General features: G+C 39.0%; 1 protein-coding gene across 2 annotated transcripts in view; it reads right to left on the reverse strand.

The window, feature by feature from the left end:
• Nucleotides 1–11,386: 11,386 nt before the first annotated feature.
• LRGUK (leucine rich repeats and guanylate kinase domain containing) overlaps nucleotides 11,387–22,185 on the reverse strand; it is a 113,693-nt gene continuing 102,894 nt past the window's right edge. For both annotated transcript variants that reach the window (XM_024737964.1, XM_024737963.1), the window contains exons 19-20: nucleotides 17,349–17,497; nucleotides 11,387–12,280 (exon numbers count right to left, since the gene is read on the reverse strand). In XM_024737964.1, coding sequence (XP_024593732.1) covers nucleotides 12,150–12,280; nucleotides 17,349–17,497 — 280 coding nt within the window. In that variant the 3' untranslated portion in view covers nucleotides 11,387–12,149. The remainder of the gene's footprint in view (nucleotides 12,281–17,348; nucleotides 17,498–22,185) is intronic.

Raw genomic sequence — 22,185 nt, forward strand, 5'->3', positions numbered from 1 at the left:
GATCCATAATTATGAAATAATAGTCCTGAGCATTTATGAGCTGGTTAACATAACATCAAAATCTAAATAGCAAGAAAACTAAAAAACTATAAAAAAGCAAACAAAATAAAGGAAAAACATTTTTATAGCGAAAAACTATTTGATATGTAAGAAGAGACAGAAAACATAAATACAGTGAGATACTATAATACCAAGATCGTTTATGACAGAGCAAATTGATAAAAATAAGATATATTTACTCAGCCATAAAAAGGGACGAAATTGTGCCATTTTCAGAGATGTGGAGAGACCTAGAGACTGTCATACAGAGTGAAGTATGTCAGAAAGAGAAAAACAAATATTGTATAATATTGCTTATATGTGGAATCTAGAAAAATGGTACAGATGAACTTATTTGCAAAGCAGAAATACAGACACAGATGTAGAGGACAAACGAATGGATACCAAGGAGGGAAGGAAGGAGTGGGATGTATTGGGAGACTGGGATTGACACTACTATGTATAAAATAGATAACTAATGAGAACCTACTGTATAGCACAGGGAACTCTACTCAGTGCTCTGTGGTGACCTAAATGGGAAGGAAATCCAAAAAAGAGGGTATATATGTATACATATAGCTGATTCACTGTGCTGTACAGCAGAAACGAACACAACATTGTAAAGCAACTATACTCCAATAAAAATTAATTTTAAAAAAAGATGAGTAGAAGTCCAAACTCGAAAAAAAAGAGGATATATGTAGATAGTTTTAATAATGTAATAAGAAAAATTGAATTAGTAGATGTAGCAAAATTTTATACCATAGACTTTCTTTTCAATCCCATTGATTTTTTAAAATTCAGCACATGCCAAGGCATAAGTTTAAAAAATATAAATTACAAAAGCCATATTTTCATTTCTTCATTATAATCCACCAAAACTAGAACTTATAAGAGAACTCTCAAAATAACTGTCAGCCAAAAAAAAAAAAATCCCAAGACTATGAAGATAAACCCTTTAGAATTGTACTGTTCAATGTAGTAGCCACTAGTAACATGTAGTTATTCACATCTAAATTAATTAAAAGTATGTAAAATTAAAAATTCAGCTCCTCAGTCATACTGGACAATGTAGGTATTTTTACATATTTCCATCATCACCGAAAGCTCTATTGGACAAGCACTGCTTTTAGAGAATAGATTTCATGATCATACATAAGCAAACGCTTTATAAGAAAACACAGAGTTAAAATCTTCTCTATTTAAAATAAATCTTCTCTATTTAAAATAAATACAGACCAATGACAAATTGGGATGGATATTTAAAACAAATGGGGACCCCATAGTTAATATTTAATAGACAAAGCTCTCACAAAAATATAAAACACTGACATCCCAGGATAAAAATATAATAAAGATATGAACCAACAGTTCACTAAGATGGAAATACTAATAAAAAATAAGCATATGAGAAATATTAAACCTAATCAATAAAATAGCATTTTTCAACTATCAAATTAGTAATGATAAACAATTATGTGGGAATGTAAACTGGTGCAGCCTCTATGCAGAACAGTATGGAAGTTTCTTAAAAAACTAAAATAGAGTTACCATGTTATCCAGAAATCCCACTCCTGGGCATATATCCAGAGAAAACTCTAATTCAAAAAGATGCATGTACCCCAATGTTCAAAGCAGCACTATTTACAATAGCCAAGACATGGAAGCAATCTAAATGTTCATCAACAGATGAATGGATAAAGATGTGGTACGTACATACAATGGAATACTACTCAGCCATACAAAAAAGAAATAATGCCATCTGCAACAACGTGGATGGACCTATAGAGATTATTGTACTACGTGAAGTAAGTCAAAGACAAATATCATATAATTTATATGTGGAATCTAAAAAAAATGATACAAATAAACATATTTACAAAACAGAAATAGACTCAGACATAGAAAACAAATTTATGGTTACCAAAGGGGAAAGTTGGGGGGGTGGGATAAATTTGGAATTTGGGATTAACAGATACATACTACTATATATAAAAGAAATGATGAGGACTTACTGTATAGCACAGGGAACTATATTCAATATCTTGTAATGACCTATAATAGAAAAGAATCTGAAAAAGAATACATATATTTTTATACATATGTACAACTGAATCACTTTGCTGCACACCTAAAACATTGTAAGTCAACTATACTTCAATAAAATAAAAATTAAAAAATATAAACATTAAAAAATTATAATATAGTTTATGCTAATAAGGGTGTGGTGAGATGGTCAGTCATCTGCTGAAGACAACAAAAAAAATTGATAAAATCATTCTAGAAAAGCCCCCACTCTATCTTCCAGGAGCAGTGGCTCTTGATCCTGGCTATCCAATTGAATCACTCTGGGAACTTTAAAAAAATACAATGCCTTAGCCCCCATCCCCACAGATCCTTATTTAATTGGCTTGGGATGGAGCCTGGACACTGGTGTTTTTTAAACTTATGGAGAAAGTGATTTGCCAATCCAGTTGAGAACCATTACTCCACAGATAACTTCAAGGTCTAGGATACAATAGAAATCCTACTTGAATGTGGGACCTGAAGAGCAGGGGTCCACTGTTTGGCTTCCCATATGGAGCTCTACCAGGCAGCCAGCTGACTGAGCTCCCAATATATCCATGTTCTGGGAACTCAGCAAAGAAAGAAGACTGCAAGGGTGTCAAGGCAGAGAGGGCCTAAGACAGACCTCTTGACCCAGATTGGCACAGCAGAGCAGTTGGTTTCTTATGTGCTTTCACAAAGAGAAAGTTACATTAAAAAAAAAAAGTCAACATACCTGGAGTGGTCAAAATAATAGGGATGTGTCAGCAGCTATAGGCATGGTCCCTGGAGAGTAGGCAAGACCCAAGAATTTCTCATTAATGCAGGAACCAGATGCCTCCTGCTGATGCCTTAAAACTCCGTAAACCCTTAGAAGTTGGATGAAATCCCAGGTTAAAAGCAAGAGAGAGAGACAACAGAATTGATTGAGATTGTCCTGAATTGATAGGGAATAAGATTAAATTTCTTTCACTTTGGATTTGAGCTTAAAATTAAGAGTTTGTGGCCTGAGGTATCTGTACTCACTACATACACACATCATCCAGCTTAATCATCAAAAAATATCCTAACAGGCAATCCTGTTATAATCCTAGGTTTATGGATGAGAACACTTTAGATAGAAAGCAATTTACATTTCTAACATTTTTTTGCTTTATATACTTTGATGTTATATGACCCAATTCCTAAGCGTTCATGACTGTTATACCTTTGTTATGGGATGCACCTGTTTTAATGTAAAAGGGTGTTTTATGTATCATTTAATGATTTTCATATTGCCCTCTTATTTTGTCTGATTATAAAATCACTACCCTACTGCTTTTTAAAAAAATTGTGTGATGTTTACTTTTGATGCTTCTGTAAGCATGCTTTTTTTTTTTTTTTTGCTGCATTGGGTCTTCATTGTGGTGCACGGGCTTCTCATTGCGGTGGCTTCTCTTGTTGCAGAGCATGGGCTCTGGGGTGCACAGGCTTCAGTAGTTGTGGTGCATGGTCTCAGTAGTTGTGGCTCGTGGGCTCTAGAGGGCAGGCTCAGTAGTTGTGGTGCACGGGCTTAGTTGCTCCGAGGCATGTGGGATCTTCCCGGACCAGGGCTCGAACCCATATCCCCTGCATTGGCAGGTGGATTCTTAACCACTGCACCACCAGGGAAGTCCCAGTAAGCATGTTTTTTATGTACCACTAACTTTTCCATGGTCAGCAGGTAATCTGGGAAGGGAGGAAGGAGAAAGAAGAAAGGAAAGAAGGAAGGAGGAAAGGGAAGGGAAAGGAAGGGAAGGGGAGGAGAGGGGAGGGGAGGGAAGGGGAGGGAAACCCAATCATAGTGAGAGGGTGTTTTTTTTAACATTTCAGTATGAGTAAGTAGAAAAAAAAAAACAAACTAAGAAAATAACAGTTCGGGGACTTCCCTGATGGCACAATGGTTAAAAATCCACCTGCCAACGCAGGGGACACGGGTTCAAGCCCTGGTCCGGGAAGATCCCACATGCCGCGGAGAAACTAAGCCCATGCGCCACAACTACTGAGTCTGTGCTCTAGAGCCCGTGCTCAGCAACAAGAGAAGCCACCACAATGAGCCTGCACTCCTCAACGAAGAGTAGCCCCCACTCACCACAACTAAAGAAAGCCCACGTGCAGCAACAAAGACCCAGCACAGTCAAAAATAAATTAATTTAAAAAAAAAAGAAAATAACAGTTCAAATAATACAATAATATGATTGAATTAATATATACCTCAAATTTTTGTACCCTACAAAGAAAACACCTTCCTTTCAATACTCTTTCATTGTAAAACTCATGGTAAGCCAGGAATTAAATGAAAAAATTTTCCAAAGATTATCTGCCAAAAATCTACAGCAAATTTCACACTTAATAGTGAAACATTAGAAATATTCTTTTTAAAATCAAAAGTGAGACAAGGATGTCCACTATCATTGTTTCTACTCAACATTGTATTGGAAGTTCTCTCCAGGTAAGTTTTTAGAAGAAAAAATAAGGAAATGAAATTTTAAAAACAGAATAATAATAGGAATGTAAAGAAAGGGGGGAGGGCTTCCCTGGTGGCGCAGTGGTTGAGAGTCTGCTTGCCGATGCAGGGGACGCAGGTTCGTGCCCCGGTCCGGGAAGATCCCGCGTGCCGCGGAGCGGCTGGGCCCGTGAGCCGTGACCGCAGAGCCTGCGCGTCGGGAGCCTGTGCTCCGCAACGGGAGAGGCCACAACGGTGAGAGGCCCGTGTACCACCAAAAAAAAAAAAAAAAAAGGGGGAAAATTGTCATTTTTTATGATATTTGCATGGAATCCTGAAATAATCTGCAAATATATTGTCAGAATATATAATACACATGATAATTATAGAAATGAATTGCATTCCATACACCAGTCACAGAAAATATAATCTTAAAGAATATTCCACTTAAAATAACCAAAATAAAAGGTACCTAGGAATAAACCTCACTAAAGATACATATATCCTTTATGGAGAAAAGTATACAAATTTATTAAAGGAATTAAAGAAAACGTACAAAAGGAAGCATGTTAAGAGAAGGGGAGATTCAATATCATGAAGAAAACAAGCTTCCTCAAATTTATGAACTAAATGTAATTCTAACTAACTTTAAATAAGGCATTTGCAAGTTTGATAATGTCTAAAGTTACTTGGAAAGCAAAATGTGAATAATAGTCATGATAATTTTGAAGAAAATCAAAGTGCATAACTTGTCCTACCAGGTCGTAAGTCTTATTATAAATGTATAGTAAATAAAACAGTAACATAGAGCAGAGAACCCAGAAACAGACCCAAACATTTATAGAAATAATATGAGAGACAAGGTCTTACAGATTAGAGAGAAAAAGAGGTGGAACAACTAGAAAGAAATTAAGTCCTACCTCAGAGCAAAAGAGGTGGAACAACTAGAAAGAAATTAAGTCCTACCTCAGAGCATACACAAAGCTCTATTGCAGGTAGAGTATAGACCTAAATTGCGAAGGTAAAACTTTTTTGTAAAAAGCATTTAGAATATCTAAGAGACTATAGTTATGACTATGGCATAGGGAAGGAACACATAAGACATAAAAAAGCACAAGCTATCAAGAAAAAGTTTGAAAAATTTGGCCATATTAATAACTTTTACTCATTAAAATATAACATTTTTAAAAGGTGAAAAGACACAGCCTTTGAAAAGATGTGCAATTCATATAACTAAAGAATTAATAACCAGAATGTATAAATAAATCCTGCAAATTGGTAAGAAAAGATAATAACCCAATTTAAAACTAGACAAAACATATAAATAGGCAACTCACAGAAGATGAGCCATAAATGGCCACTAATCTTATAAAAAATGTTCAACTTTGGAGAAATCCAAAGTACCACAATGAGTTTACATTAACACCTATTGGATTAGCAATAAAAAGATTGTCAATTCCACTCGTTGCTGAAGATGTAGAAAAATAAAAACTCTTACATATTTGTGAGGGCATAGTAGGGTAACCAATATCTGGAAAAGTTAAAGATTTGTATACCTATAACACAGCAATTCCACTCCTATAGAAGAATTTTTTCAGCTGCACCTTTTATAGTAGAAAAAAAAGTGAAAACAAATTTAGCATTCATCAAGAGGAAAGTGGATAAATTGTGGTATATTCTTACAGTGGAATAGTACACAGCAGTGAGAAACCTTAAAACTAAACCAACACAATGTTCATGGATTAAACCCATAAAGTTGAGAAAAAGTTAATTGATGAATATATACAGTATAAAATAAAGTTTAAAGTCATGGTGAACAAAAGTGTATATTGTTTAGGGATAGAGACATGTACCAAAGTCTTTATCAAACAGAAGAAAGTCTCCTCTATTCCTAGATTTTTATCATGAATGGGTGTTAATCTTTGTTAAATGCTTTTTCTGCATTAATTGATCTGCTCATGTAAATTTTTCTTGTTTAGCCTGTTATTATGGTAGATTACATTGGTTGATTTCAATTAGTGAATCAGCATCCTTGGGTTAAACTCTACTTGGTCATGGTGTATAATTCGTTTTAGGTAGTGCTGAATTTTATTTGCTGAAATTTTTAAAGGATTTTTTGCATCTATGAGTGATATTGGTTTGCAGTTTTCTGTTTTTGTACCATCTGTCTGACTTTGGTATCAGAGTAATATTTGCCTCAGAAAATAAGTTGGGAACTGTTCCTTCCTTTTTCATTTTCTAAAAGAGATTATGTAGAATTGGTATGAATTCTTTTGTAAACATTTGGTAAAATTCTCCAGTGAAAGCATCTGGGCCTGGAGATTTCTTTTTCATCATTATGAATACTTTAATTCAATTTAATTATTCAATTCCTATAATACATCAATATTTATAGGGTTACTCAAATGATCTATCTCATACTGTGTGAGTTGTGGTAGTTTGTTTTTGAGGAATTGGTCCATTCCATCTAATTTGTCAAATTTATGTGTGTAGAATTGTTTGTAGTATTCCCTATTATCCTTTTGATGCCTTCAGAATCTGAAGTTTCATCCCATTTCACTTATAATATTGGTAATTTGTGTCTTCTCTTTTTTCTGTCAGTTTAACCAGAGAGAGGTTGTCAATTTTATTGATCTTTTCTAAGAACTAGCTTTTTGTTTTACTGCTTTTTCTCTATTACTTTTATGTTTTCATTTTCAATGATTTTTGCTCTGTGTTGTTTCTTTCTGCTTATTTTGGGTTTATTTTTATTTCCCAGGTTCTTGAGGTAGGAGCTTATTGATTTAAGAATCCTCCTCTCCAGTTTCTATTTTTTTTTTTAACATCTTTATTGGAGTATAATTGCTTTACAGTGGTGTGTTAGTTTCTGCTTTATAACAAAGTGAATCAGCTATATGCATACATATATCCCCATATCCCCTCCCTTTTGAGCCTCCCTCCCACCCTCCCTACCCCACCCCACCGAGCTGATCTCCCTGTGCTATGCAGCTGCTTCCCACTAGCTATCTATTTTACATTTGGTAGTGTATATGTCCATGACACTCTCTCACTTTGTCCCAGCTTACCCTTCCCCCTCCCTGTGTCCTCAAGTCCATTTTCTAATAGGTCTGCATCTTTATTCCCATCCTGCCCCTAGGTTCTTAATGACCTTTTTTTTGTTTTTCAGATTCCATATATATGTGTTAGCATACGGTATTTGTTTTTCTCTTTCTGACTTACTTCACTCTGTATGACAGACTCTAGGTCCATCCACCTCACTACAAATAACTCAATTTTGTTTCTTTTTATAGCTGAGTAATAAATAGAACTACCATATAGTTCCATGTATTTTTTAATTCCCTTGAGACCATAGATCTCTCTTTAATTCTCCTAGGCCCAAAGATTATTTAAGACTGTGTTGTTTCATTTCCAGATGTTTGGAGACTTTTCTATTATCTGTTATTAATTTCTAGTTTGATTCCATTGTGGTCAGAGAACATACTTTGTATGATTTGAATTCTTTTAAATTTGTTAGGTTTCTTTCATGGTCCAGGGTATGGTCTGTCTTGGCAAATGTTCCATGAGAACATTCATGAAACACTCTTGAAAAGAATGTTTATTGGGCTGTCACTGGAATGGAACGTTCTATAAATGTCAATTAAATCCTACTGGTTGATGATGTTGTTGAATTATTATATACTCTTGGAGGTTTTGTCTAATTGTTCTATCAACTGTTGAGAAAGAGATGTTGGAACATACAACTGTTTCTCCTTTCGGTTCTGTCAGTTTTTGCTTCACGTTTTGTAGTTCTGTTCTTTAGTGCATACATAGTTAATCACGTTATGTTTTCTTGGTGGATTGACCCTTTTATCCTTATATAATGTACCTCTATATCTTGTAATTTTTTTTCTCTGAAGCCTACTTTATCTGATACAAATATTACCACTCTTCCTTTCTTCTGATAATGGTTGCATGATATATGCAAACACTTTTCCATTCTTTTATTTTCAACCTATGTTGTTAAGTTTCAAGTGAATTTCTTGTAGACATGATATAACTTGGTCATGTTTTTTTAACCCCCTCTGCCAACCTCTGCCTCTTAATTGGTGTATCTAGACCATTTACTCTAATGTAACTGTTGGTATGGTAGAGCTTAAGGCTGCTTTTGGTATTTTGTTTAGTTTTTGGTTCTCTGTTTTCTATTTCCTGACTTCCTGTGTGTCACTTGAACATTTTTAAAATTCCACTTTTTTTAATCTATAGTGCTCTTGAGTGTATCTCACAAAGTAGCTTTTTAGTGGTATCCTAGGTATTATATTATTCATATATGACTTATCACTGTCTCCCGGTGTTGACATTTTAACCGTTTGAGTGAAATGTGGAAAGCTTACCTCCTTTTAAGTCCCTTTACTCCTGTTTATAATTGCCTTAAATTATATATACCTTCTACATATATTGAGAACCACATCAGACAACGTTATAATTTTTGCTCAACCATCAAGCATAATTTAGAGAACTCAAGATGAGGAGGAACTTCTATTGTATTTATCCATATTTTCACTATTTCCACTGTTCTTTTTTATGTTTCAAATTACCTTCTTTTATCATTTTCATTATTTCAAGAATTTTTTTTTTTTTGGCCATTCTTTTAGGCTAGGTCTGCTGTCAATATATTCTCTTAGTTTTCCTTCACCTGAGAATGTCTTGATTTCCTCCTTCATTCCTGAAGGACATTTTTCCTGAATAGAGAATTCCAGATTGACAGGTTTTTTTCTCTTAGGACTAAAAATGTTGTTCCATTTCTGTGGTTTCTGGCAGTACTATAGTTTCTGATGAGAAATATGCTATCACTTGATTTGTTGTTTCCTTATAATTAAGATATCGTTTCTCTCTTGCTGCTTTGAGATATTTTTCTTTGTCTTTTTGACAAAGTTTGATTATGTGTCTTGTTGCAGATTTATTTGGGTTTTTCCTGTCTGGGATTCATCATCTTGAATTTGTAGGGTTTTGGCTTTTGCAAAATTGGGGCAATTTTCAGTAATAATTTTTTAGCCCCATACTCTTTTTTGTTCTTCTGGATCTCTAATGACATAAGCATTAGATCTTTTCATATAGTCCTACATATCCTTGGAGCTCACTTTATTTTTCAGTCTATTTTCTCTCTGTTATTCAGATTGGGTAACTAAAATTGCTCTGTCTTCAAGTTCACTGATTTTTTTCTTCTGTCCTCTCCATTTTCCTGTTGAGTCCATCCAGTAAGTTTTAAAATTTGTTATTGCATTTTCAGTTCTAAAAGTTCCATTTGTTTCTTCTTTATATCTTCTATTTCTTTTCAAGACTATTTCTTTGCTAAGATCGTGTCTCTTTTTCAGTTGTTTCAGTCATGTGCATAATTGCTTGTTGAAACATCTTCATCACAGCTGCTTTAAAATCCTTGTCAGATAATTCCAAGATCTGTTTCACCTCTGTGTCGGCATATGTTGATTGACTTTTCTCATTTAAGTTAAGGTTTTCCTTATTCTTCGTAAGTATTTTTTTATTATTATATCTTAGACATTTTGGATAGTGTGAGACTCTGGATCTTATTTAAACCTTCTGTTTAGTTGACCTACTCTGACACCATGCCAGTTGGGGAGAGAGCACTGAGTCATTACTGCCAGGTGGAGGTAGAAGTCTAAGTTCTCCACTTGGCTTCTCTTGACACTTAGGGTGGGAAAAGTGGGAATGATGCTGTATTAATGCTGAGTGGATGTGGAAGTTTAGGTCCTCACATGGCCTCCATTGACACTGCAAGGAGACAGGTCAGTGGTGAAGGTGCTGGACCTCCACAAGACCTCTGACACCACCTGATGGGAAGGGGAAAAGGTGCGTCATTACTACCAGGTGAGGAATGGCAGTCTAGGTCCCTAAGTAGCCTTCAATGATACTCTGAGAGGGGGTTCTTATTAACACTGAGTGGTGGTAAACATCCTGGCTCTCCACAAAAATTTCCCTGATATTGTCACATCAGGGAAGAGAAGGGGAACATTGTTACAGCTAGAAAAGTGTGGAAGCCTTTGCTAACAAGGGTGAGAAAAAGGATGGGGCCAGAATTTTATTCACAGTATTTAGCTGGAGTAAAGCAGTCCTTGTCTAAAAGGTTTCTGTGTTGCTAGTCTGCTCCTTTCCTAGTCTTTTAGCTAGAAGGAGCAGGCTCTTTGTTGGAAATTTTGTTGTCTGTATCATTAGTGTTTTGGGGTTTTAGCTTCTCCAGCACCCAGTTTAGGATAACTAAGGCAAAAGGAGAGCCAGGGAAATTACCATTATGTCATTACTCAGGTCCCAGGGTCCTCAGGTGGTCTGCCTTCTTCCTTCTAACTCTCAATCTTACCTTTGTTTTATATATATCATTTCTATGCTTTTAGCTGTGCTTAGGAGGAGAAATTGTTTTTTAAAAGCATCTCTTCCATATTGTTTGAAATTGAAACTATTATTTTTATATCTTCCCTTGTGTCTAAAATATTTTATAATAACTTTTAAAAAGATTAGATGATGCTGGTGAATCCTTGGGGCACAGCGACCCACTCTCCGCACCCCTACTTTTCCAGAGAGCATTGCCTCCCTTCTCCGGCTCAGCCTTGTACTCTCCTCCACATTCCCCCTCCCAGCCTCTCCTACCCGCCCCAAGAAAAGAACTTTAACCAGCTCCTGTTGAGAACAGGGCTAGGTGGAAGATAGGAGCCAATAGCAAATCGTGTTACATCCAAATTTGAGTTACGGGAAAGGGGATTATCAAAGGAAGTTTTGATGTTTTTTAAAAAGGAAAGCATTAGAGGATTTTGATATTTAAAATATTTAACAATTAATGCCATACTATGGGAAGGCTCTTGTTCCCATGAATCACCATGCACAGAGGATTCAGAGGAAAGACCATTTACCCATCCAAACGGGTGCATTTCAGTGTTTTAACAACCAGCATAGTCTCGCTCACACAAATCAGCCGAATACCAGCCTTGCCTATAACTGCTCAATTCTTCTTCTGCAGACGGCAGGAAGTGAAACCACAAAGTCAATGAAAATTGCTTATAAACCTTTCATAATCAGAGTCAAAAAAGGGTGAAATAAAAGAAATACCTGATACTCTTTATTCCTTCATATTGCTAAAGGAATCTGAGGTATCACATTGGTCAGAAGTTAAATGGAACTCTATAATTTTTTTGTAATGAGAAGAACAAAATATTTCAATCCTGTGAAGTATACACTAATGCTATAAATAATGGACGCATTGAAATTTTAAGAGCACAATCTTCATTGTCTTTATCCCACAATCACTATGCATGTAGCAAGGCAGAGATCTTGCCATCTGATATTTCCGAGCAGGAAGCAGCTAGAAAATTCATTCATAGCTGTGGGAAAAACTGAAATTCAATTTATAAAAGCTAAGAATAACCTACATTTTAAAAAAGATAGACACTATTCAGAGAATCACAAAAGAAACTGAGAGAATTAAGGCATATAGAACATTCTTTTGTAGGTAGTTGGCTGAGTGAGGAATAGCCAGGATCCATGGCCAGGTGAGACAAAGGGACTGGACATGATCAGAGCAAGTTTTCCATGTTAAGATCAAATGTCAGGTACGGGTCTACTTGCGGCCCTGAGGGATCGGAGGGAGGGTGGGTTTGGTGTTGGAACCTGGGCGACTGATGCTTGAGATCGTGTGTCTTCTGTGTTGGAGAGACCCTTTTCCACATGGAAATACCTGTTTATGTAGTGCTGTAAAATATTAAGAAAAAAAAGATACAGTATGTATAGTTAACCCCTTGGTACACTAAACAAAGAAAATAAACATTGCATGATGTAAGAACCAGAATAACTTTTAGAATTCATTCATAACAAACTATAAGAAATAAAGGACACCCAAATAAGAAAAATAAGGGATGAGGTGGAGAATATATCATGTCCGTGGTTGGACAGACCTTGGGCTGGGGAGACTTGCCCAATGACCAGAAGGTTGCTACAGCAGGCAATTCCTATGCTACTCTTCTACCCTGCTCATTCATACCCTCTGTCATAATGCCCTGCACATACTCCTTTTCAATCATATGTGAGTAGACTTAGCACAGACACAAACACACACTCTGAAGTCCTTCCTAGAGAAAACTCATCTAATGCCCTTTAAGACTGGCTTGTTAACCAAGGAGGAAGACACCAAGGATGAACCACAGAGCTAGGTTCCTCTGGGGACTATGGAAGCAAGAGGAGTTTGGAAGATGAGACTGAAGGTGGAAGCATAGTGGCCACAGAGGAAGCCGAATTCTCAGTGGGGAGAAATCAGTGTAGGAGGGATTGAGAGAGTAAGGCAGAGGATTCTACAGGAAGTGAGCAAAATGGAGTGACCTATAAGATCGGGAAGACGCAGCTTATTAAACAAACCAATGCAATCCAAAATGTTAAAGGCAAAATGGACCTTTTTAAGGTATATTTAGAGCAAGAATGGCATACTCCTTGAGAAGATGAGATCCTGTTAACAGAGGACAAAAAAAGATAAAAGGGACTTCCCTGGTGGTCCAGTGGTTACGATTCCACGCTTCCAACTGCAGGGGGCGTGGGTTCGAACCCTGGTTGGGGAACTAAGATCCCCACACATGGCGCAGCCAAAAAAAAAGAAAAAAGAAAAGGCTCCTCCTTATTTTCTACCTTTTTTTCATCATGGAGATATTTTTTTAAGCTGGAAAGGGTAACAAAAACATCTTAAGCAAATAAAGACCCCGAAGAAGAAAGAAGACAATAGAAGAGCAGGCCTCCCTTCTACATCAGTTCCCTTGTCCACACCCAGGTAAGTTACCTCCCAGGGTGCTGAAATAACTGACAGAAGTAATTTTAGAGTGTCTGGTCTTTGAGAATTCATTGCAATGAGAAAAGTACTGGAGGCAAATAATACTGCCATTTAAAAAATGGAAATAAAGATCTACAAACCAGCACACCTGACTTTAAACCTCAGCAAATTCCAGTTTATTAAAGAAATGGTTTGTGCATTCAGAAAGAACTGTAGTGAGTGATAAGTGTTGGAAGGGATTTGCAAAGAAAAATTATTTCAAATTAACTTAATTTCCCTTTTACTTAGGCAGGGGTCAACAACCTATAGCACATAGGACAAATCTGGTCTGCAGCCCATTTTAGTAAATAAAGTTTAATGGAAACCAGCCCATGCCCATTCGTTTACATATTGTCTATGGCTGTTCTCACACTGCAATGGCAGGGTTGAGTGGTTGCAAAAAAGTCTATATTGTCCACAAAGCCAAAAGCATTTACTGTTTGGTTCTTTACAGAAAGCTTGCTGACCTCTGAGTTAGAAAATACAGCTGATATAATGCAAGGCACGCATCGCAGTTTCTTGTGTGAATGCACTAGAGAGATGTGAGTAAGCGTCACAAAGCAGGTAGACTCTCCCTGGAAGTCAGTGTCCAAAGACTTGTCACAGGATGTTTCTCTTAGCCAAGTCCTGGGTCCCAATGTTGACAGCAACAATGACAAAGGCATAGGTGGCATGTTTGCTGGCTGAATAGAAATCTATAAAGTAGTAAATATGGAAGATGAATCAAGACCCCAAATGATCTAATCAAGTTGGAATGTGGGGCTGAAACCAAAAGGATAAAAAAATTGAAGATAAAAGTTGCATTTATGTAAAAAAAAAAAAAAAAAAAATCAACAGCACATATACTGGATGATATAAACTTGGTTTGGCAGTTCGTATGAAAAAAAAAAAATGAGGGTTTAACTGACCCAGAGCCAGTAGTGTGATGTGATTTCTGAGAAAATCACCACAGAAACATGTTGGCAAGATGGCAGGTTAGGAAGCTCCAGGCCCCTGTTCTCCCAGGGAAACATTAAAAGAAAAACTAGAGGGCTTCCCTGGTGGCGCAGTGGTTGAGAGTCCGCCTGCCGATGCTGGGGACACGGGTTCGTACCCTGGTCCGGCTGGGAGGATCCCACATGCCGCGGAGCGGCTAGGACCGTGAGTCATGGCCACTGAGCCTGCGCGTCCGGAGCCTGTGCTCCACAACGGGAGAGGACACAACAGTGCGAGGCCCACGTACCGCAAAAAAACCCAAAAAACAAAAAACTAGAGACTAGCTAAAATAACTTAATAGGAGCTCTGGAAATCAGTCAATGATCTACAGCAACCAAGTGAACGCCCAACCATGAAAAAACCACATTAGCAAGGGTAAGAAATCTCATGTTTTTACTCACCTTTGCCCCTCCCCCCCCCAAGGGGCTGAAGTACAGTTTGGGGGAAGAGAGGCCTGGCTCCCAGTTCCCTCCTGAGAGCCCATCTAGGGGCAGCCTGATTGGCCTCTGTGTCACCTAACTCATAGCCCAGATGGCTAGAAGTGGCACAGCTGGGATCTCAGGCTAGAGGAAGCCATAGGAAGCAGTGGGCAGGGCTCCTGAAAAACCCTGAGGAGGCACAGACCTAAAGACGCCTGGGACAAGAGATTCTTACTTGAGGAACATCACAGAACAGCTAAGGCCCCAAGAAAAAGCAGGAGAAAGATGCTTAGGGCAATTAATACATTCATTTAAAAGCATCTGTGTATACTGGGGAACTGGGGAAAAGCACACACAGAGGTCAGGGAAAGGGCACGCCCGGAAAGGGACTGAAAAGACCCTGAGCCTTCACACTGGACTGACCCTGGGCTCAGAACATGCCCCAGCAGTCAGCGAAGGGCGTCCCCTGCACGGAGCCAGTCTACGTCCTGGGAGAGGTAGCTGCTTTTTCAAATGCCCAATTTTCAACACGGGATCACAATGCACATAAAGAAACAGGAAAACCTGGCCCATTCGCATGAAATAAATCTCCAGAAACCATCCCAGCAGAAAACGACCACAATCTTTTATGTGTATAAAAAGGTACAATCATAATACCTAGCAGATATCCAGCACTTTACTTCTTACTTACACCATACCCCACCTTGCTGGTCCTGTATTATTATATTATGTATTACATGATAGTATATATATTACAGTAATATAGGACATTACTATATTATTGTGGGATGGATATTATTATTCCTAAGGCTCAGACATTAAGTGATTTGCCCAACACTGTACAGCCAGACAATAGTAGAAATGGAACCAAAACCCAGGTCTTCTGATTCCTAATGCAATGTTCTTTCCACAGCCCTGCCCCACGGGTAACAGCCCCCCTTTGCTCTGGCCAGACTATGTTTGGAATGTAGTTTTCAACTCTAAGTATCCCATTTATAAGGAAGGATACAGGCAGAGGACAGAAAATGAGATGGGAAAGGTCTGGGAACACGACCTGTGGGAAGCCAGAACCATGATGAGCTTTGAGGACATGTCTGTTCCAGGGCTCCTGGGTTCCCTCAGGCTCTGAAGTGGCAGCTCACAGCCTTTAAAAGAGTGCCCAGAACACTTCACACATCCTGTGAGATGACATAGTATGTCTACTTGAGAATTTGGGATTATATCCTGGAACTTGAGTCTTGGGACTTGTAAAAAATTAATAACAGAAACCTCCATGAAGTGGAGCTGGGAGACCAGAAGGGGGAGCCTCTCACGCCCTGCGACCATAGCAGAGCCCCAAAGGAAGAAGTCTCCTCTTCTTTCCTGGCAAGGACTCAGTCAATGAAAAGCCATGGACTCTTGGTTTACTAAAGCTCTCCCAATTCCCTTTCCCTCTCTGTAAGAAGCTTTCTCCTTCCTTTGCCCTGTGCGGCCTTGCATGTGGCTCACTGTGGTTGTAGTCCCCGAAGTGATCACTAATAAACCCATCTTGGCTGGAGAAATACCTGGCAGTCTGTTTATTTCAGGCCAACAGATTCTAATTTATTGCTTCTGTCCTCCCTTATGAGTAAAATGCTGGAAAATACCCTATCTCGGTCAGCTGTCCTGAATACAGCTACACCTGAAGAGGGCGTCCACCTGTGAAATGGTTAGAAGGTGCCTGATTCGGGACCTTCCTTCTGGAGATGCCACCTACTGTGTCCTGTTGTCCCTGGCGACCTAACACGTCTGTACTCTTTCTGGCTCCCGTGGTCACTTGAGGAAGCAGGGGATCCTCAAGTCTTCTTCTGGTCTCAGGCAGACCACCCCACCCCCCGCAGGCTACTAATGGTGGCTTCTCTTAGCCTCCAGGTCCTAGAGAATTCCGCCCAATTTATTCATTCCTCTATCAGTTGCTCACAGAGCCCCATAATGGGTTACTCTCTCCCTTTTCCATTTTCACCTCTAGCCCTTCAGCCTCCCCGCACTGTTTAAGGTCTTTACTCAATGTTCTTTATGAACATTGCCAGAGACAAAAATGCGATGGCCATGCTGTCTGTGCCAGGAGACATGCATTCACAAGTCTGTCGGGGAGCAAGGTGTAAAAAGGAGGTGAATAGGAGGGGCTGGCCTGATCCTTCAAACCCCAAACCGCCAGGATTCTGCCAGACCCCCAGGGCAGGAGACTGGTCAGTGATATGAAAACTTCCCTGCGTTTCTTCACCTTCACTGAATATAGCCCAAGTTGCTAAAACCTCCTTCCGAGAGCACGTGCCCCTCATCCCAGAACACCCCTGCAGGCAGTGTGGCCAGATGGGCAGAGCAGCAGTCCACTCTAAGTAGCTAAGCAACCCTGGGCACATTTCTGATCTTTTTTAACTTTGTTTCTCATCTATTACAATGGGGGATAAATAACCCAGCCTGCCTCAAAGGAGAGATTCTCAACTTTAAACACACATTTAATTAAAAAAAACCAGAAACAGAAAGACAGTGGGAAATAGATATAATTATAATATTAATATTTATATGAGAACAATATGTAAATGACTCATACCTTTTAGTGCCTGATCCTCAATATCACCTATTGTTGATTCTGGGTGTGAATAAATTCTGTCTTCCGGAGGCCGAATAGGCAAGTCTTTTGACCATGGACAAGACTCAAATAATGCAGAGTATTTCATGGAATCACTGGAATCCATGCCACTGAAAAATGAAAAATGAATATATCTTTGAGATGAAATACCATTAATGGCCATATGATCATTGGGTTATCTTTGTCAAATCATTCAGTAGTTTGCAAACATCTCTCTGTTGAGCTAAAGTTTTCAATGATACATAGGTACCAAGACCTATTAGCAGCTGATATGTTAAGTACTGTATATATTAGCATAAACTTCTCATCCATTAAACAAAACATCACTGAATATCTTCTAAGAGCAAGGCATCCTGAGAGGTGCTGGAGTCTATAAAACAAGATGGGTCAGGCATGGATCCTAATTCCTAGGACTTCAGAATCAAGTGTAATTTATATAGGGCAGTCCTTGCTATTTCAAGGACAGAGAAAAATGAAAGCGTGTTAGGGGGCCTGATCTGGACCACACATTGGGCACACCTAAGGCTAGTTTTTTGTCCCCCTTTTTAGGACAAGGTTGGGGTGTGACCTGGGTGCCTGAAGTCTCTGTGTCTGGGCCAGTGGGCTTCCTACCAGTTGGCTGCTCTCCTTTGGGCTCCAACTGCTTCCTGGCTTCCTCTGGGGGAAGCAGCTCCACTGAGGCAGAGCTCATCCTGCAGAGCGAGCACTGTGAACAGCTGAGCTTGGTTCATGGCAAGATTAAACATTAGTTCTTGTATTTATTAATTAGCTTTTGTGAACTATTTACCTCTTTTCTTCATTTCTCTTTTGAGGATCTAAATGTTTTCCATATCAATTTATGTGAATATATATGTTATATATTATATATTGAATTATATATTATAAATTAAATATATAACATAAAACATAAATGAATATTATATTCAATATATTATATATGTTACATGTTACATATACTGTATATCATATATAGTGTATTACATGTTATTAATATATATTTTATATAGCTTCCTGTTTTCCTTTTTAATTTGTTTTGGACCTAGAGCAACTGAAAATGTTTATATAATCAAAATATATTCAACTTTTCTTCTGCGATTTTACTCATTTCTTTAAAAACATTTCATTAACACTTTAATCAGCCTACTAAATACATATAGTTAGAATTAAGTCATATAGAAGGGCTTAAAATAGAAAGTAACAGTGACCCCAATTTCATTCTCCTGAGAGCCAACCATTCTTAAATGTTTTGATATTCTGACAATGAACTTTTTATTTCTAAATGTCACTTTTATTGACTTGCCAGTTTTAGACATATCTTTGATAGAGATTTCTGCTATGATCAAAAAGGATTTAGCTAACTTAATAACCTCCCCCCATTTTTCTCCCCACAAACAGTTCTATCACTATTTTCAGTTCCTCCATCTTCATGTATCATATTTAAAAATCCCCATTTCTTGTTCCATCAACAGCAGATGATATATACTCACTTGCCATCTCCACCTCCTAAACTCTGTCATTGGAAATTTTTACTGTCAAAATTGATTGTATTAAGTTTTTTTTTTTTTTAATTATTTATTTATTTATTTATTTTTGGCTGTGTTGGGTCTTCGTTTCTGTGCGAGGGCTTTCTCTAGTTGCAGCAAGCGGGGGCCACTCTTCATCGCGGTACGTGGGCCTTTCACTGTCGCGGCCTCTCTTGTTGCTGAGCACAGGCTCCAGACACGCAGGATCAGTAGTTGTGGCTCACGGGCCTAGCTGCTCCGTGGCATGTGGGATCTTCCCAGACCAGGGCTCGAACCTGTGTCCCCTGCATTGGCAGGCAGACTCTCAACCACTGCACCACCAGGGAAGCCCTGTATTAAGTTTTGTATTCATAGTTATGTCTTTTCATAATTTAGCTAAAGGTTGATTTAAAATGTTGAAAATCAGCAGATAATTGTTTACTGCAAAGCCTAGTAGTTGGCTATGATTACGCTTTTTTCTCTGTATTTCCAACGTAATGATTCCCATCTCAGCAAAGAAGTACGAGACTAGGATCAAGTTCAAGTTGACCTCCACTTGTTCACATTCCACATTTAACTTCAGTTCATACGTAGCAGTAGCAAAGGCTGATCCAAATTGGGTCTATTCAAGATAAAGCCTGTCATTTAAGTGAGGGTGTCCACATCTTACCAGGATGATGTTATGACTACCAGAGATGTAAAGGGTAGAAGCAAGTCTCAATGAGGTGTTCCCAGGAGCTCTATCACTGGAAACACAGTACAATTAGCTCTCTGGGCCTGTCCTTGACCCAGGATGAAATACGGTGGGTGGTGCAGGCATACTAAGGGGACACATCCAATGTGTCTGAATGGCAGGCAGAGGCTGCAGCTCTTGGGCAGTAGTTCACGGCTGGAATCCAGAACCAGTGCTCCTGGAAAGCTTCCATATTGCTGAGCATGGACATGGGCTGCTCGCTGGACCTAAGCTTCCTGTCAACTACAGCCAGGGCCAGATGGCACCAACATTCCCAGGCAGGGATACTCCGGGATGGGGCAATCTCCCTGTGCCTATGGGTTCTGCTTAGAAGTTTTGACTACTGGTTATCAACTAGAGAAGTCTAATGGCTTGCTTGAAGGCGGGGGTACCTCTTACTAGGTTGGACAGAGTTCTTGGGTCTGTCTTCCTGTTACTAGACAACAGCTTTTGGACCCCCTCACAGAATGCTAGCCCCCTTCAGGTAGAACACCCATGCTCCTAGAAGACTTTGTTTCCCAATTTCTTGCTTCCATGTAAGGTAAGTGAGCTTGTCCAAGAAGCGCTTCCTAGAGAAGTATATAAACTGAGACCAGTACTGCCAACATCTGGATTTTCCAGTCACTGTACAACTCTTTCCTCTACCCTTGCAGTGGAAAAGGGCCGTGATTAACCCATGCTTGGGGTCTTATCTCTAGAAGTATGACCAGACTGAGTCTTTCCCCCCTGAACACAGACTTAGATGCATTTAGGTTTTATGGGTTACATCTTTTATTCCAAACTATAGAAGCATAAAGATGTTCTTCCTTCTTTTAGTAAAAAAAACAATAATCCATAGGTTTTATGGCCAAATCTCTAAAGTGATATAAATAGAGTATGTTGAAGGGAACTTAGAAAGAAAATGGCACCAAAAATTTCACTGGATTTTTTTTTTTTTTTGCGGTACGCGGGCCTCTCACTGTTGTGGCCTCTCCCGTTGCCGAGCACAGGTTCTGGACGCGCAGGCTCAGCGGCCATGGCTCACGGGCCCAGCCGCTCCGCGGCATGTGGGATCTTCCCAGACCGGGGCACAAACCCACGTCCCCTGCATCGGCAAGCGGACCCTCAACCACTGCGCCACCAGGGAAGCCTTTCACTGGATTTTTAATATATATTTTTATTTGCCTGCTAGGGTTGCCGTAACAAAGTACTGAGGATTGAATGGTTGAAAGTCGTTGTCTCACAATTTTGGAGTCTAAAAGCCCAAGATCAATGTCAGCAGGGTTGGCTCCTTCTGAGGCTGTGAGGGCGAGTCTGTTCCAGGTCTCTCTACTAGCTTCTCATGTTTTGCTGGCAATCTTTGACCATCCTTGGCTTCTGCATCACCCAAGCTCCCTTGCTCTGTGTGTGTGTGTGTGTGTATGTCCAAATTTCTCCTTTGTATATGGACACCAATTATATTGGATTAAACGTTCACCCTTCCCAAGTCTGACCTCATCTTAACTAAATGCATCTGTAATGACCCTACTTCCAAATAAGGTCACACACTGAGGTACTGGGATTAGGACTCCAATATGTACATTTGCGGGGAGTTGAATTAGGTACACAATTCAACCCAAAACACATATGTTTTGGTCTCTTGTTTTTGGAAAAGAATACCTCTTCATTTAAAACACACACCAAAAAAGGGATCACAGAGCAAGTTCTGCTTTTCAAACGATTACTTTTCTTTTGTATCAAAGGAAGTATTAAGAGTAAATGAAAATGCTTTGAAAGTCAGGAGTCAAAAAGTGGCTGGGTTGAAAGGCACATGTGTTACCACGAGGGAAGGGTCAGACTTGAGTGAACGTCTGACCCACCCTTTTCACTGTGGGAACAGATGATAAATAAGCCCACTGCAGCCTAGTAGGCATTTATTTTATTTTATTTTTTTAAATTCTGCTATGGACTGAATGTTTGTGTCCCTACCCCACCCTGCCCAAATTTATATATTGGAATCCTAACCCCCAATATAATGGTATAAGGAGGTGAGACCTTTGAGAGGTAATTAGGTCAGGAGGTGAAGCCATCATGAATGAGATTAGTGCCCGTATAAGAAAAAACGAAAGACAGCTTGCTTCCTCTCTCTGTTTTCCACCATGTGGGGACACAGCAAGAAGCCAGCCATCTGCAAACCAGGAAGAGGACCCTCATCAGAACCCGGCCACGCTGGCCCCCTGACCTCAGACTTCTCAGCCTCCAGAAGTGTGAGAAAGAACTGTCTGCTGGTTAAGCCACTCAGCCTACAGTACTTTGTTATAACAGCCTAAACTAAGATATTCTTCCTCTCACTGTACTCCTATCAGGCTACCTACCTGTACTAAAAATCCAGAGTGTGAATAAATCCTCAGAGATCTACAGTTTCAACACTGTTATTATAATCTGTTAACTAACTATAATCTAGAGTCTCTAGCATCCAGTGAGATGTGCAGACTTGGGTGGCCATTTAGTGGGGCCTGTTGTTTTTCATCATCAAATTTAGGAAAGGAAACCCAAAGCGTTACAATAATAAAACTCAGAAATAAAGGAAAGCATTACTCCTTTT

Source organism: Neophocaena asiaeorientalis, unplaced genomic scaffold, assembly GCF_003031525.2.
Source record: "Neophocaena asiaeorientalis asiaeorientalis breed wild unplaced genomic scaffold, Neophocaena_asiaeorientalis_V1.1 scaffold364, whole genome shotgun sequence".
In the NCBI taxonomy this organism is placed as follows: domain Eukaryota; kingdom Metazoa; phylum Chordata; class Mammalia; order Artiodactyla; family Phocoenidae; genus Neophocaena; species Neophocaena asiaeorientalis.